The sequence below is a fragment of the Sturnus vulgaris genome, chromosome 17 (assembly GCF_052056855.1).
Source record: "Sturnus vulgaris isolate bStuVul1 chromosome 17, bStuVul1.hap1, whole genome shotgun sequence".
In the NCBI taxonomy this organism is placed as follows: Eukaryota; Metazoa; Chordata; class Aves; order Passeriformes; family Sturnidae; genus Sturnus; species Sturnus vulgaris.
Window position 1 is genome coordinate 13,638,648 of NC_142259.1, and position 17,103 is coordinate 13,655,750.

General features: G+C 37.7%; 1 protein-coding gene across 4 annotated transcripts in view; it reads right to left on the minus strand.

Moving 5' to 3' along the window:
- SULF2 (sulfatase 2) overlaps positions 1-17,103 on the minus strand; it is an 86,440-nt gene that overhangs the window by 30,602 nt on the left and 38,735 nt on the right. For all 4 annotated transcript variants that reach the window (XM_088175131.1, XM_088175129.1, XM_088175130.1 and 1 more), the window contains 5 exons: positions 11,461-11,700; positions 7,559-7,710; positions 5,191-5,360; positions 2,377-2,527; positions 303-478 (listed from right to left, as the gene is read on the minus strand). In XM_088175131.1, coding sequence (XP_088031257.1) covers positions 303-478; positions 2,377-2,527; positions 5,191-5,360; positions 7,559-7,710; positions 11,461-11,700 — 889 coding nt within the window. The remainder of the gene's footprint in view (positions 1-302; positions 479-2,376; positions 2,528-5,190; positions 5,361-7,558; positions 7,711-11,460; positions 11,701-17,103) is intronic.

A 17,103-nucleotide genomic window follows, 5' to 3' on the forward strand; every position in this document is an offset into this window, starting at 1 on the left:
GCACTCCTCAAAGGAATGCAAGTGTTTCCCACATTGGACAAAATTCAAAGTGATTTTTCAGCTATATCCACAGGAGTGCAGTGCTTTGTGCTGCACACCCAAGCAAGCAAAAAGGCAATGGCCTTGAGTTTGTGATACCATCCTGTGCTACCAGTTCTGCTCTCTCAAGAGACATTTTTGTGCCAGAGAGAAGCAGGATGGGCAGAACTTTGTGCCTCCATTTGGCTGCCAGGTCAATACAAGCAGAGATGGGAAACAAAGTTTTCAGGTGACAACACACACACAAAAAACAAAGAACTTACAAGGACCCAGCTTCCACATTTGGTCCTCGGACATAGAAAGGAACTCTGATATCAAACTCATATGGCATGGACTTCCCTTTTACCAGCCCAAACTGCCCAATATGATAACCATGGTCTGCTGTGTATATTAGATATGTATTTTCCAGTTCTCCTGTTTCAGCCAACATATTGTAAATCTGAAAAAAAAAAAAAAAAGCAAAACAAAATATGAAATTTATTGCACTGAGTAGCTCTTCACGTAGAATGCTGGATATCACTTTCTGCCTATGCACAACACACAAATAACAACAGCCAAGGATGGCACTGGGTTATCACAATGAACCACTCTGAATAATACACCATCATATCTTAATTTTACTAACTATTACAAGACAAAATTCTGCTTTAAGGTAAAACACATTAGCATGCCATTCCAAAAATGTTTGGGTTCAGTATTTTGCATGAGAGCTGTCAAGACAGCTCTAAATATATACAGTAACTGATCAAAGTTTCAAGGTGCAACTTCGAAATTTTCTCTCCACTTTTATCTTTTTCTTGCAGCAAGCAGTTTTAAGAAAATCACAGCCCTTTGGATCTCACACATATTCAGGCAGCACTCAACAACCTTGCCTTCAGACAAATGATTCCCCATTATGCAAAATATCTTCCAGATAGAAATTGCTCAGTCATGCTTTCTCACTATGGAGAATTACGAGATCTAAATGTGAATGTTTCTACAGATTTACACAAGAAACTACATGAAATGTACCAACTTGAGCATCAAAGATCAATTTTTATGTGACATTTTCACTTGAGAAAGGTGAGAAGGTGGTGGGATACCAGCAAAGTGGTGCCTCACACAAGTGCAAAATATCAGCACAGGAGAAAAACTGTTGTGTTGATTTGGGAGTTACTTTTTGATTCTTTTTCGGGTTGTTTTGTTTGCTGGTTTGGCTTTTTTCAGTTTTTGTTTTGTCTTTGGGGGTTTTTTGTTTGGTTTTTTTTGGGGGGGGGGTTCCTCTTTTCTTGTTTGTTTTGCTTTTTTTGAGTGTATGAGATTTTTTGTTGTTTTTCTTTTTAATTTGAAAAAACTATTAACATATACAATTCAGTAGAAAAAGATTGGGATAACTTGGTAATTAGAACAAAAAAACAACCTAACTGATTCTGCCTGTAGTGAATCCACCCAGAGTGAAACCCTTTTACTTAAGAGAAAATCCAAACTGTGTAGTAAAATCACCAATTTCCCCTAATGCTGTTATCTGATCCATCTAAACAGCTTCATTAACATGAAGCAGAGATCATACCTGCCTAAATCAGTAATGATATTTGTAACAAGCTTATGCAATGCCACCTAGATAATCTCATTTTTGCCTTAGAGGACTCCTCTAGTTTTATGTTCTACTTCTTTTGAATGAGAATGCCAAGAGATAAGCAGAAAAATTGCAACACTTTTAAATCTGCAAAACCATTCTTTCTCAGTACAGCTTTTAGTGAATCCAGGCATTTTGTTGAAGACACGTGGTTTGCATTAAGAAATCTCATTGTTACATGATGACAATTTTAAAAGTACCAGTCGAGGTATTTATTTACTTCCTGCATTTAACCTCCTGGGATGGGTTTGTCCTGGGGTCATTCCAGTTAGGACTCCTGTATCATCACTTTTTGCTGCTGTTGTTTTCTTCTCTCAGAAGCTCAGTGTTACAGGACCAAAATAGACACACATTTAGGCAGCTATTTCCAACAGGTTGTAGGATGACTTTTTCTTTATCAGAGGATTCATTTTTAGGATTTATGATGTGTAGTTTTTCAGGCAATTCCTTTCTCTTCCCCTTTATCAGCAGTGGTTCTGTGGCAACAAATCAGCTTGTTCACACCACCCAACTCAGGGTACCTGTCTTTAGGACAGGTACACATTGAATGAAGAGACAAGATGATCAGAGGTGAGAGAATTACACACTATTAAAAAACTGACGCCATTCTCCTCCTCCTCCTTTCTCCCTTATCTTCATATGAAGGACAATGTGAAGCTTAACACAAGAAACCAGCACCTGTTTAGCCAAAAAACCAAACCACCAATGCTTGTTAATCTTACCATCTCCATAGAGTCATCCACAGACATGAGTGTTTGCAGGCGCTTTCTCTGGAGCATGTTGGTGAACTCCATGTGTATGGGTTTCATGGGACCAGTATATCTCATTATCCAGTGCTTGTCTGGGTTTGGAGCATAATTATAACTTGGAGTACTATGGAATAGAGAGAATGTTTCAGTCAAGTAGAACAAAGTTCCAGTAATGAATATTCATTTCTGTTTGATCAACACTATAGGAAGTACTATGGAGGTGCACGAGAAAATACTGAGATGACTTTTGAAATGTCTTCTACTTACACGTTCTGAAACATGGGAAAATGAAAACCACTGGTGAGGGAATAAAACCTATGAAGATATTAAACACACCTTATCTTTCCAGTGATTTCAGATTAACAAGTATACATTTCAAGGCCAAGAGACTTATCCTCAGAAGTCTTAACTCCACAAGTATGGGCACGATGACACACACATATTACAGAGCTCCTACTCCTGCAATTGCTTTGTTTTCACTCTGCACACATTAGCACCAAATACTACATCTGCTGCAAGCTGTTGAAAAACAACTATAGAAATTGCTGTAAAGGTTCTATGTTCTTTAACAGGTTTTTGGAGTTCAGCACAACTAGTTACTTGAATATTTTCCCACTTATGCACCAGAGGAGCACAGACACTCAGCCTACTGATATCCAATTGCCTGTCAGCAGCAGAAGTGGACACACAGCTGGATTTTAAAGACCTGTGAAGAAAAGTGGGATGAGGAAATAGGGCTGTATTTTGAAGACCCATTCCAGCCATCAACTTCCTTGCTTGAAGTCCCTGCAAAATCCCAAGAACCTGGTTCAATGTCCCCCTGGAAACTCACTGTCCCTCCAAGCTCTCATGGTCCTGGGAGGAAAAATACTGTCCATAGTTTCACATGGTTGGAACTTCCAGCAATCACTTTTCTATGCATAATCATATTACTTTAGTTTAGCTGAACATGAATAAAAGATTTATTTTACCACCATGCTGTCAACTCTCTGCATCACCAACTCACTAAAAGCTATTATTATAGCTTACATTTGCAAGAAATACTATTCTTATGTACTATATTTATTCCTTGCTACTTCAGGTTGAAGACCATATTTTACAATTCCTTCACATCATGGCTCAAACACATCACACACAGAGTTTAAAACATTAAAAATTACTTTTCCTATGTAATTTGGTTAGGCTTCCTTTTTTCATTCAAACCAATAAACTCAGTCTATGCAAATGCACAATCCAAGAGAGTGACACAGTAACACAGGAAAAAACATTAAATATATACAAATAGATACATATTTACACAGAATTTCCTGATAAATTCCTATTTGGGAAATTTCTACTTTTGGTCTTGTATAGGCAGCAGAGCAGCAAGCTAAGTTATTAAGCTAAAAAAATAATGTAAGTTGAAACTTCTCATCAAAATACTGCATACCTAATGTATCTTTGAATATGACAGTCTTATGGCATTTAATATAAATATCAAACTAATCATCTGACAGTGAAATGTTTTATGCTTCTGTTAGATGCTATTTGAAAAATGTGCATAGGTGGCAAGGGGAGGCTGCTTCATACAAGGAGGAAAGGGCTGGTGCCTGTTCTCTCTGTATTGTTAATCATCTCTTGAATTTCAGAATGTTATTGTGGTTGAAATAATGACATTGCCTCTTTGAAAATGCTGACAGTTATGGAAACTGTTGCTGTGTGATGCCCAGAATGAATCAAAAATGCTTCACAAACACCTTTTCCGCTTCCTTTGTGACTTCCTGGCTGATTTGAAACTTCCCACTATTTAATCCAACCAAAGCCCACAATTTTCTTTGGTTACTACAAATGTAACTCTTTAATCCTTCACAGATTTGTCTGTCTTATGGGAAAAATATAAAAACTAATTAATTCCTAGAAGCTAGCTGAGACAACTTCTTCAAACATACCCAGAAGGGAAGCCCCAGACAGATTGACCTTGAAAAATACAGCTGGTAAAATGCAGCCTCTATTGAGGCAACATTTCTGATCACTGTTAAACTGCCCAGCTGCCACATTCTCTACAGCTCAAAATACAGGCAGCAATAAAGGCAAACCGTGTAGCTGAGGGATTTGCTGTGTGAATCATTTTCAAACAAGCCAAGACTGTAGGTGCACATGGACAGGAGCTCTACAGAATGAGATGGAGACACTCTGCAGTATTGGGCACAATGGTCACACCAGCCACAGCCTGGTACACAATCAACAGGACAGCAGCATAACTTTGCCACAAAAGAGCTCAGAATTAAAGCAGCACCCTGACTGAAATCCATACCACTGCTTTTAGCTATTACTAGCAATGCCACATGATGCAGTATGTGCACTACCATCCTGCTTTCCCTTGGCTTTCATTTTCCACAGAATCCAATGACAGACTTCACCAGCCCTGCCACAGGAAAAGGCATACTACAGGTTAGAAGGACAGGACACAGAGTTTCTTCCCCTGAAGAGATTATAACCCAAGAACCAGATTTTGATCACCCTGCTCAGAATAAAAAGTGCTTTACTTCTCAAATAGACTGTAACAATGTCCAATGAATTTAACATTAATTGTCCCATTTATCCCAATGAGTTACAATTCTGAGTTCTGGATGCAGCAGCCATTCTCAAGACACCTGTACTACAAAAAAAAAAATCTGGAAACTCTTCTTATATATTTGTGACAAAGTTATGCCAAGAGTACTATAAAGAAAACATTGTTACCCCTGAGGTACCCAGAACATCCATATTGGAGAACCTGAAAATCAAAGGTTTTGTTTTTTTCCTTACATGTGTTCTGAGGCATTAGGAAAGAGCTGTGAGTACTGAGGGGCTGAATCTTCAGGACCATGAGGAGCAGCATGGCTTATAACCATCAGCACAGGCCTGTGAGGATACATCTTCTTTGATATTCTAAAGAAGGTAATACTGTCATTGGTAATCAGATCAGTCAGATAATCCTGCAAGTAGAAGCAAAAGTATAGTGAGACACTTGAAAAGGAATTTTAAACTCAAGGGGCAATAGGAAGGAGAGGTCTGAGGTATCATAAGAGATAGGAAAAAAGAAGCTACTTCACTTAGAATGGTACAAGGAGGATGTAAGTTACAGATGTTAAAAACTCAAAAAACTAGAACCAAATAATTCCTTCTTCACTGCCTAGAAATACAAAAAAATCAACAGGTTCTAGCTTTTTCTCAATGGCACTAAAGGAGATCAAACAGTACCCTTTTCTCCTAAGTGGGTAACTGCATTATGCAAAAACACAGTACTAAATACGACCAGGTTACAAATTAAAAAAAAATAAAATAAAATCAGTGTCAGTATCTTCAAAGTGTATTGTCCAACCTTACATCATAAAAATACCTTGAGAATCCAAATGGCTTGATGTTCTTTTTTTTTTTTAACCTTCTTCTGGACTAGAAATCACTAGCATGAGGAAATGGTGGGCTAACTGAACCAAAGACTTCATTCAATATTACAGTGACAATCTGATAGAGATAGAGCTCTATCACACATATTGTGGAGAATTAAGAAAATTTCCTGTAGAAGAACTGGACTTTCTGAGAAGTATCATTACCATTCTTATGAAACTGAAAAAGAAAAATCAAAGTCGAATATATCCTGTAAGAAAATCTGAAATAGTTTCATTTTCAGAGGAGTTTAGTAGTAACTTTAGAGGACAGAATAATCAATGGGGATTTTTTCTAGCTTTCCACTGGCACATAATTAACATTAACCATGTTAAATAGATCTGTTTTTTACTGTAGCTGCTTATTACGCATGAACATGAAGACTACAAAAAATTGGTACTTTCATCATCCTTATTTTTAATTTATTACCAAACTCTGTAAGAAAAACCAAAACAAGTAAAAACTTAAACATTTTCAAGTCTTGCATATACAAAACAGAGCAGAAAGTACTGGAACATAAAGGTCCCTGTTGGCTCTTTAGTACAATGGAGATGGAGAGCAGTGCCTGTGAAATCACTTGACTGACACTGCTCCACTCAAGATACATTGCCATCATAACCTTTGAGTACACAGCTGTAAAGATGAGCTCTGTCATTCTTCATAGAGCAGAAAAAAACCAGAAGACAAATAATTCCTGATGCTAGTTTTCCCCTTAGCAGCTGGTGATGGAAAAGGTAACCTCTAGAAGACTGTGAAGTTGGATCTCTCAGCACATTCAATTATAAAAGGTAAATAGGGCAAAGGAAAGAGGAAATCCCAGACAGGAAATCCCAGACATCAAACCTTTCAAAAGAGAAACTGGCTGTGAACACTATGCTAATGAAATACAAATAGGAAGGGCAGGATTTGCAATCAATAAGAGAAAGTGACCAAAACATGTTAAACAAATATACATTACAAATCTCTGCAGACTGAGTCAGCTTCCTTAGCTATACACTAAAACCAGAGCAGTTCATGGACAGATTTAATTACCCTCAATTACCATTAGTTCAGAGTCACTTGTGCCTACCTTAGGACTTCAGTAAAGCTGGTTCCTTTGGAAAGGAACACTTTTAGCTGAAACAAACATATTCCTGAGTGCAAGCAGGTACTGAGCTGTATAAAACTGCCCTTTGACAATGACTATGAAGCATATTTCAAGTTTGGTCAGGATATAAGATCCTTGAAAGGACATTAAAAACATATGCATCTGTATGAACAGAAATACAAATGTAACAGTAAAATTCTCCACTCATTCTGAATTATCATAAATTGTACCAAGTTTCTATGAATATTCCATAATACAATGGCTGTGAAAGATGTTCCTTAAACTCAAAGGGTGGGTCTAGCTGCAGGAAAATGGATTCTTATCTCAGTAATTCTTGTGTAACTCCACTGCCACAATAATTACTGCACAAAGCACAGCAATAGTTAACATGAAGCACTGAAGCATTTACTTTCACATTTTCAGCTTGTAATATGTAATACAGTCTCAGAACACTGTATTTGTTTAGACTGTTAGTAACAATGTTTTCAGTAACAAAACCCTCCCAGAATGGAAGGAAACAATGCCCCAGTGGCCCTGTTACTGGTTGTAGATAACCTTACATGCAGCAGCTTTCCAGTACAGCAAGAGACTGAAACCATAAAGCACAGCTTTCTTGTGGTCACCTCCAAATGTTCATAGAAATAAATCAACAGCACCTACCCTGGAGTAGTCATAGCCATGCTTCTCCTTCACTCCATTTCTACAGAGTGTGTAGTTGTAAAATCGAGAATTTTTAAGTAATCCAACCCATTCTTTCCAACCAGGAGGCACATAGGAGCCATTGTATTCATTAAGGTACTTTCCAAAGAAAGCTAGGGGTAGAAAAAGCAGAAGCACAGTAAGAAGGGATAACAGAAACACCATAAACAGATTCATTCCTTTCTGGTTTTCCTTACAAAATCTTTGTTCTCTCCACTAAAACAAATATGAGATAAGTTCTGAGTCTTAATCTTGCCTCTGGTTCTTTTTATTTATATCTCCATAATACAGATATTTTGATTTATAACTTACATACAGAAGAAACTGGACCAGGAATACCATTATTCTTTCTTTTTCAGTTGCTTGTCCCTCTCAGATAAGCAAAGTCTCAATGGAATTGGGACCAAAGCCATGGGCATCACTCCTCCCTTTTATACACCATGGCCACAGAAGAATCTTAACATCTAGATTCATCCTCCTCTTTCTGCACTCAAGATTTGTTCCTCCTTCACACATAAATGCCAAAATCCTCCCCAACAGTTGACTGTCAGACATTTTAAATAACTTTTTAAATGCTTTTTCACTCTAAGCAAAAGTTTACCCAGCTTAATGCTCAATCTTTACTAAAATACCAGTATTATTCCAAGTAAGTATTTTATAATGGCAGAGATGGACCTCCCACAACCACTTTTCTCCAGGTTCAAAATACACGATTGGTGCAAAATGGCATTTTATGAATTCTTCTGAACTTAAGATAAACATGTCTTTTCATTTCTTGACTGCAGAGAAGGCTGACAAAATATTCCACAATCAGTCATCAATTTAAGACCTCATCATTTAGCCAGCTGGACAAACAGAAAAGAGAAGCTTTCCTCATTAAGTAAGGTCAAAACAAACTTTTAATCTGCATTCCAATACAGTATCTTGGTATTTGTTGCTGCAGGACTGAAGTATGTAACAATACATTGTTCAGTTGTAAAGAAAGATGCACGTGTTCATAGAAAACACATCCTTATAAACGATTACACAGGAATACTTGGCAGAGAACTGCCTTTCAGAAATGTTTGTCACAGGATCTCTTTGTTTCTTTTCCATTCTAATCATGTCCTGCTCCAGGCTGTAGCACCAGCATCCACTGTTTTAAGATAGTCATGATTCAGATGCAGCTTACAGTGACTTTTTAGAAATTATTTAAGTAAACCAATTCAGCTGATGAATTGAATTGTCCTTCTTGCCCAATTTCCCACATCATGCTATAGGAGAATAAACTGAGATGGGGAGCTTCAGTCGTGGGAAGGTGTCATACATACAGGAACACGTGTTGCTATTCAGGACGCTGGCAGTTTTTAAGTTGTGAGAGCCATTAAAGCAGAACACAACGTCCTTGTAATGCCTATTGTCTCAATGGCTGCCCCTGTAGAAAGAAAATCCACCCTCTGTATTCCCAAGATATTTAATTGATCGACAAAGTGACAGCAAGCCTGTGCACGACAGCCAAACCCTGGTTACAGCTGAAGACTGAACTTCCCTTGAGCTCAGCCTCTCTATTTTTCAAGTACAGTGCCTGACAAAGTTGGTCAAGCTTTTCAAAGTGCCAAAGTTCAAAAATGCAAAACTGACAAGCAAAGTGGAAACCAAAGAAACAATTAGGGGGAAAGACTCACCTTTTCCATCTCCTGTTTTTCACTTGCAATTTGTGCAAGAAAAACTTGCACCACACTGCTCCCTCCTGCCTGTGATTTAGCACATCCCCAAAGGTGCGAGCAGCAGCACAAGTCTCTACAGATCCCAGCCACAAACGCCACTACCCCACAGAACACAGTGCAGGGCAGAAAGACTGATCCCCAGAAAAATCATCTTTTGCAACAGAAAAAAACACAGGGAAACCACAATGGATAGAGAAGTGGCAAAGGAGATGTGAAACCAACAGCAAAGTAAAACAGATGGAAGCCATGAAGTGGAGTAGAAGAGTACAATTTCTGCCTTCAAGACTACACAAAAGAGAAAAGAGGAGAGAAAAAACCAAAGGCAGATGGCCTGGGTTATGAATTGATTAAAAAGGTTTCTCACTCCAAGGTTGTGAACTAAAGCAAGCCTTAAAAAAGCTTTACTCCTCATTGCCTCTTTTTCTACACCTTAAAAAACTCCAAAAATAAACAAACAAAAAACCTGTCCAAACCAACCAACCACACCAAAACCAAAGAATTAAGAAGCCAAACTGTACATCTGCAGGGCAAACCAGTACTACCAAAAGACTGCAAAAATAAAAAAATAAAAACCAACAAATGAATTCCACATCTTCCTCTGTCCACTGTAGTCATGTTCCAGAAGGACTCTCCATTTCAGAGAAACTTTATTCATAATCTTCAAAATATTCTTCTTAGCAGGTTTCTTTTGAAACTTGAGAAACTGAGCAGACAAGGTTCTCAAGTACAATCTCCTGCTGTTTCTGAAGCAGGTAAAGCTAATTCATCTTTGGGGGGGGATAAGCAGGGGGGAAGAAAAAAAAGGTAAAAATACCTTATAACTGCTGACATCCTTGATAGTGGATAACTCCAGACTTTAACTGGAGAACAGAAATGAATGCCAGCTTCCAATTATGGTAGTTTCCATTTAAATTTGTGTAATAATGTGTCACATTTAACTACTTGAATGAGGATCTCATTTTCACCTTACAATCAAAAATCCTATTTCTATGTGTTCCAGGAAATTTAGTTTCCAAATTAAGAGAGACAGACTGAAAATGTAACATAGGTTCACTAAGATCTTGGGCCTAAATTTAAACATTAAGTTAATTTTAAAAATGTAAGACATATGAACACCAGGACACTTGCAATAGCTATGCAAGTTAGTAAAAATTGCAGGATTTTGAAATACAGCCACTGAATATAAAAAGTATTACAACAGACAAAGCTCAGTAAACACAAATCAAATAATCTGTGAAGAATAAAACATTAACCTTGGTTTGGTACTCATATGCTGATCAGTATTGGTGCCAAGGAACAATAAACAGAGGGAAACAGCAAGCAAGTAATAAGGTATGTGCACTTCCCCTAGTTCATTTCTTTCCACATTAATTCAGGTCTTCATTTTAGAAAAACAAAACAAGGAAATCACTTATTTAAGACCAAGACTTTGAAGTAATAACACACAAAACTCAAGTGAATAGTTAGAAAGAAAATAATGATCTTGTTACAATTAGCAAGAAACGTAACAAAACCACTGGCACAGGCAAGGACCTAAATCTGCTGTCAGGGGGAAGCAAAATGGAATTAGGTGTAAAACATATGCTACATGTTTTCTGAAATCCTTTCTCCATGCTACCTGCTCCTGAGAAGCACACATGCAAAGAGAATAATTTCTTTTTCAGGAGTTCATTTCATTTTGCCGATTATTTCTAAATGAATTTCTGGCAGTTGATTGTCTAGAGAAATACCAGCTCACTGCCCCGAAGCACAAAAGGAGCAGTCCCTTCTCTCTCATTCTTAACTTGTTTAATATATTTTGCTTTTATGAAAAAAGTCAAAACACTAATTCCTTTTCACAGCATCTTTCTTGGTTGTCCTGCACACTTCAGGTAATTGTAGGTCATATTCTAGGTTTGCAAGGCCTTCAGTTCAAGCATGCACAGTATTTTATTCCCCACCTCCTGAAAAACAGAAGCCTTAGGCTTTTGTCGGCTGTTTATAAATAGAAATTTCCTCCAGTGAAAATACAAGGAAGCCAAACCAACACCAAGACTTAAGCTCTGGCATTATACACTGCAGCAGTCAAGAAGAAATTAGAATTAAAATATCATACACATTAGCCTCTGTAGTAGCAAGTCTAAGGAAATTTTCAGACGGACCCAGCCTTGATCTCACCTGTCCTGTACCCTGTGTTGTTGAGGTACACTGCAAAGGTGCGTGTCTCGTGCTGAGCCTGCCAGGACGGAGAGGAGCAGTTCTCGTTGTTAGTGTAGGTGTTGTGGTTGTGGACGTACTTCCCCGTGAGGATAGAGGAGCGCGATGGGCAGCACATGGGCGTCGTCACAAAGGCATTGATGAAATGAGCACCTCCGTGTTCCATGATACGTCTTGTTTTATTCATCACCTGCATAGAACCTGAAAGAGGGAAAACATTTCAGAAATATTTCCTTGTTTCGGTCACAAGAGCTCAGATGTTACATTAGAGACCAGAAGGAGGCACAAGCAGTAAGGGCGTTGTTATGTCTGAGTGAACCCAAATGCAGAGACATTACTCATCCTGCCCCAGTGAACTTCTCCCATTGTTTCAGTAAGGACTAAACACTGAATCCTAGGTAAAGATCTGACTTGAGCATGTTGACATAGATCTTAATGCTTCTTTCGTTTCTCTCTCTCAAAATTCAAGATTTACAACCATAACTATCTGTAGCATCTCTACATCCCTTCTGGAGCTGCTGGTACTGTTCCAGCAGCTAAGGATGAAAAGTACTTTATACAGCAACCCTGACCAAAGCTTGCATACTCCATAAATGTTATTTAATCTTTGGTTTCACAAGAAACCTGATGCACTACCTTCTGTGCCAGCCTTATGCAGAAGGCTGAGGGTTGTAATCACAGAATTGTTTCGTTTTGAAGACTATTCAGTCCAAACTACTGGTCAAGAAGGGTCTGCTAGAGTTGTTCTCTGGTTAAATCGTTTTATTCCCTAATGTGAGGGTTAGGAAGTATTGATTTCTGTGATTGTCACTGAACCAAAGGCACCAAAAAGCTCCCATAATAATTTCCATAACTAGTTCACTGAGTTCTAGCTTTCTGCTTCATCCATTTTGGTAACAGTCTTATTATCTACATTTTCTTAGGCTTGATTCTTCAGAATCAGATTTTCAGAAGACTACTTGGGGCGGCTAACACTATGTTTTATATCATCATTGTCTAAAAACAAATAAGCAAGGGACTTGGAAAAATTTGGGTAACATGAATAAAACTCTTTTTGACAACAACTACTGAATGCCACAGTGCTGCCAAATGACAGCTCTGACAGACAAGATTTTGGTCAAAGACTGGATCTTTACCATAGATGCCCCCCTAGCTAAAACTGGATCCATATCAGTGCTCTTCCTAAACCCACAAACACCAAGGATCAGAGAAACAAGAAATCTAATTTCCCTCCTCTTATCACTGTTAATAGTTAAAAGCGCATCAGAACAAGTTAGGAAAAATTTTCTTGATCTAGGAAGAATTTCAATTTTCTAAAGAATTTGTCATGGTACCTGTCAACAGCATGACCTTGCAAAGGAGAGATGAAATGTGCTCATAACCAACCCTCCCTTCTTGTTATGAGCAGAGAAAGCCAACTGACAACATGGAGAGGAAGGGATGGGCTCATGCTAGAATAGCATTGGGGTTAACTTGCCCAAGGCTGAGCTGGAATAACAGTTCAGCTTTAATTAATGCATCCTGCAGCCATCTGGCACAAACTGTGTTGTTTCTGTCAATAACAGATTTAGATTTCTCCTAAGCTCTTTATGCAGGGATTTCATTATGCAATTGCAACAGTAAGTTGATTGATACAGAGCACGTTGATACAACCAGGAGTCAAAACCTAGAGGGGAAAAATGTCATAAGCCACACACAAAATGTGACTCTGGCACCATGAAGGAAGATTCATTGCTATGCTAAGTCATTTTACCTAAAAACTGCCATGGCTTTAGTTTGAGACCATTTTGTTGGAATGGGTATTAAAAAAAAAAACAACTGTTTGTGCATTTCTCAGGTCAGAGCACGTCACATCACTGTGTGACAAGAACCAAGGCAGGTTATTGCACTGCCCCCTTAGAACTTGCTAAAAAAAGGAGTTTCTGAAGAAATCAAGATTTTACTTTTTTGTTTCTATAATAGCTGTGGGTTAAGTGTTGGTGCTTAAAGGTACTAACAACACAGTTAACAATTATACCAGCTAATTATACATTATGTGAGCCTGAAAACTGTGGATGTTTCCTCTGTGTTGTCCTATGAGCTAGCCCAAATATAGACAGGCAGTCTGAAAGAATGTTTTGTCATCCTGATATTGAAATACAATTTAACAACCCCTTTAAATGACAGAGGAATCTGTGCATAAATAACAGTACATGTTAAGACTCCCCTTGGGGGCAGTAAGCTTCTTTAATAAAAGAAGCTGTTCTGCTGTAATGACAATGCCCTATATATCAACAGCCTTTAACACAAAAACACATGATCTAATCTGCTTCTCCAGCTTGAGAACAAAAACAGAGAGACAGGGCACTGCAAGGTAAAAATCCAGTATATTCTTCTGTATAACCTTAAATAGACTAGCTTTAAATATTTTAAACAGCATTAAACCAGTGAGTCAAAACTTATTTTCTTCAGTTTGCCTCCAATACACAGACATCCATTCTCTGGCAGATTACTTACATGATAATCAGCAGCTGGAACGTCACCAAATCAACTTTTGAGCTGAAAACCTTCTGAGGTTTCACTAGTGGATGTACAACAGGAAGTCATGTTTTGAAAGGACCAATATTTAATTCAGAAAATGCTGTTACCCATCTAAAACCACTGATAATAAACGAAAATCTAGCAGTTAGAAGTGAAATTTCTAAGCCATTTTAAGAAAATATTCCTTGGACTACTGTAAAATATGGAAGTTTAATCAATTTGATGTGTTAAAATGACTCTGTGAACAAAGTTAAGCAAACTTTATGTTGAAACTTCACTTGAAATGTGAGCTTTCCTAACTTTGCTTTACATATCTCCACAGTTCACATCAGGGATAAAGGTGATATTTTGGCTAATATTAATGGAGAATATATACCAATTATTTATGAAATAGTACTGACTTCCTATTGGTTGTGTTTTGTTGAAGGAGGGAATAATTTCCACTTTATGGAGCTCCAACTGTTGAAGAACTTGCATTAAGTATCAAGTGATTTGTCTAGTCTGAAATACAATTTCACAAGTGTTTTCCAATAAATTGAAGCCCAGAACTTCAATTAACTGTCCCCTAAAGACTTCTCTTTTTATTGTATTTTAAACCCATTAGACACTCTTTTCACATCTTCATCTCCCTTTCTTCACTCCAAGACACCCTCACATTTAACAAAGCTCTAAAGCCCCATTTCCACATGTGATAACCAAGAAAAATTATCTTCCACGCTACTTTTGTAGCTTTTCCAAAGAAGGTCTCAAAACATACAAATCACCTCACACCCAGATTTCTCTATGTGGTTGAAATAGCTCCCAAATAATCAGCTCTTTCTCCAAGTGGACTATGAAATGAGCAGGTTTGGTACAGCCATGGCAGTGTGGTAGGCAAACCTAACTGAGCTGGAGATGCTGAGCCCACCACACAGAGGACATCAGCAATATACTAACTTGGATTTAAATGGCTCTAATGGGGAAAAAAGTCTTTGTTCCTAATTAATTATTCCTTGTCAGGATATTCCTCTTCTTTATGTTATGCTTGTCTATACAACTCTTTTGATTAGACAGTCTATCAGATATGTATGTGTCAGCAGTTCTTGGTGTTCTCATTTGTCTTCTCCCATTTCTGTAGCCCATGGATACAATAATTGTATTCATTACAATCCACACTCATTCTCCTTTGATGTCCTCCAGAGATTCTGCATTCAATCTTCCAGCCCTTCATCAGTATTTTCCTTCTTTCAGTACAAGGCTGAGGTTTGGTTTCCCAAGTAAAATTCGTGATTAACAGTAATGTGAATTCAAACAAACAAACCCAACACCAAAGCATCTCCTAGGAAAGTGCAACATTGTCTCTCTGGTAAGCTCCACCTGCTACTGGCACATTGCTAAATCTACCTTTAAATAAATAAAGGAAAGGCTGTTAGAGGCACTTGAGATTGTGCTGTATTCCCTTTCATGTCCATAGAAGCTACAAAAGAACAATGAAAGCTAAAACACCCATCAGTTGCAGAATATTCTTAGAAACAGAGTGAAATCTTACCCACAGCTTTCTTTGCTATGCTTTCATAGCTTCCAACTTTTCCTTAGCTTTTATTTGTAATTCACATCTTGTTTTCATCTTCCTTAAATACACTAACCACAATCACCACAAATGGAAATTTTTATTAACCTGGACAGCTCATCAAACAACAGGTAAGAATAAAAATTATTCCCAATAAATACTGGGTCTCCCAAAGCCATTAGTGGCAAATGATGACTATCTAATCTCAGCTTCATCAAATGGATTTTCCTCAGTTAGATCCTAATTTGTGTGGACACATGCCCATTATCTTTGAAATTGAAAAGCATCAAGTTATCAGAGAAGTGAAATACACTGCCCAAAGCACTTAGACAATTGCATCAGAAACACAAAGTCTGACATAAAATAGCAGATAACATTTTTCAAGACCACCTTCCAAGCCTGCAAGAAAATGTACTTAGGTTCTTTGGGATATATATTCTTGAAATTGCTTCATCTGTGATCCAAATAACCATTAAAAAAGGTAACAACAACAATAATATCTGATCCTGATAATTTGAATGGCATTTATTTGGATGGGATTACTTCTGTAGCAGGCTTTCTTACCACCTTGGAGAAGAATGTGACATCTATGATACTCCAGACATAGAGTAATATTGATACAAAGGAAGCATCTGTACAAAGACCACCACGCTGCTGTGATTAACTTCCCAACAAGGTGAGTGTATGAGGAGTACAAGTTTATTAATTGTATGTTCTATTTCTTCTGTGAGCTCCGTTTTCCAAATTTTCCTATCCATGCTAGAAATGGGATGCAGAAAAATTTGGTGACAAAACTCTCCCCACCAGACCACACATGGATGAGTTCTCATTTTTCAGAGGACCCAGGCTCCATACACATATGAGAGTATACTTCTAATGCAAAGTTATTAATGTTAACTGGTTTATGCTAATGACTTCTCATAACTAAAGACAGCATTTGGTAAATACAAAGTTGTTCAGGTAACACAACAAAAGCTGAACTCTGTCAGTGAATTCATTATTCCAAATCATCAGGCAAAGCATGTGTTTAACCTTGGCCTCCTTTCTTCAACAATGAACACAGCGTTGATAACAGAGCAGATCTTGTGTCATTTTGGTCAGTAATCAACTACACATCTTAAATGGACAATGACAAGAATAGTATGACTGTGTTAGGTCATATTTAAGTAAATAAAATGAATATTGTGTATGTAATGAATGCCTGCAATTACACAAAAGAATTTGAATAATTACATGGTGCAATTACCAGTTATGAATTTAAACCTACTGTTTCGGCACGTAGCTTCCCAGGTTATACTTGCAATTGCCAGAAGCAAAGTTTAGGTATTTAGATGAAGGCAGACAGGCATGAACTGAGTATTTCCACAGGAACTCTAACATTTTAGGACTAACTCTTGTTGTCCCTGAATTGCAGGCAGATGGAAAGGATGTTCTGCAAAAAGACAGGTTTAAATTTGTTCTTGCTATCATTTTTCACAGCGAAAAAAAGATTCTCATTTTGAATGCAAGCTCCAAGAAAAAGCAGTGTCATACTC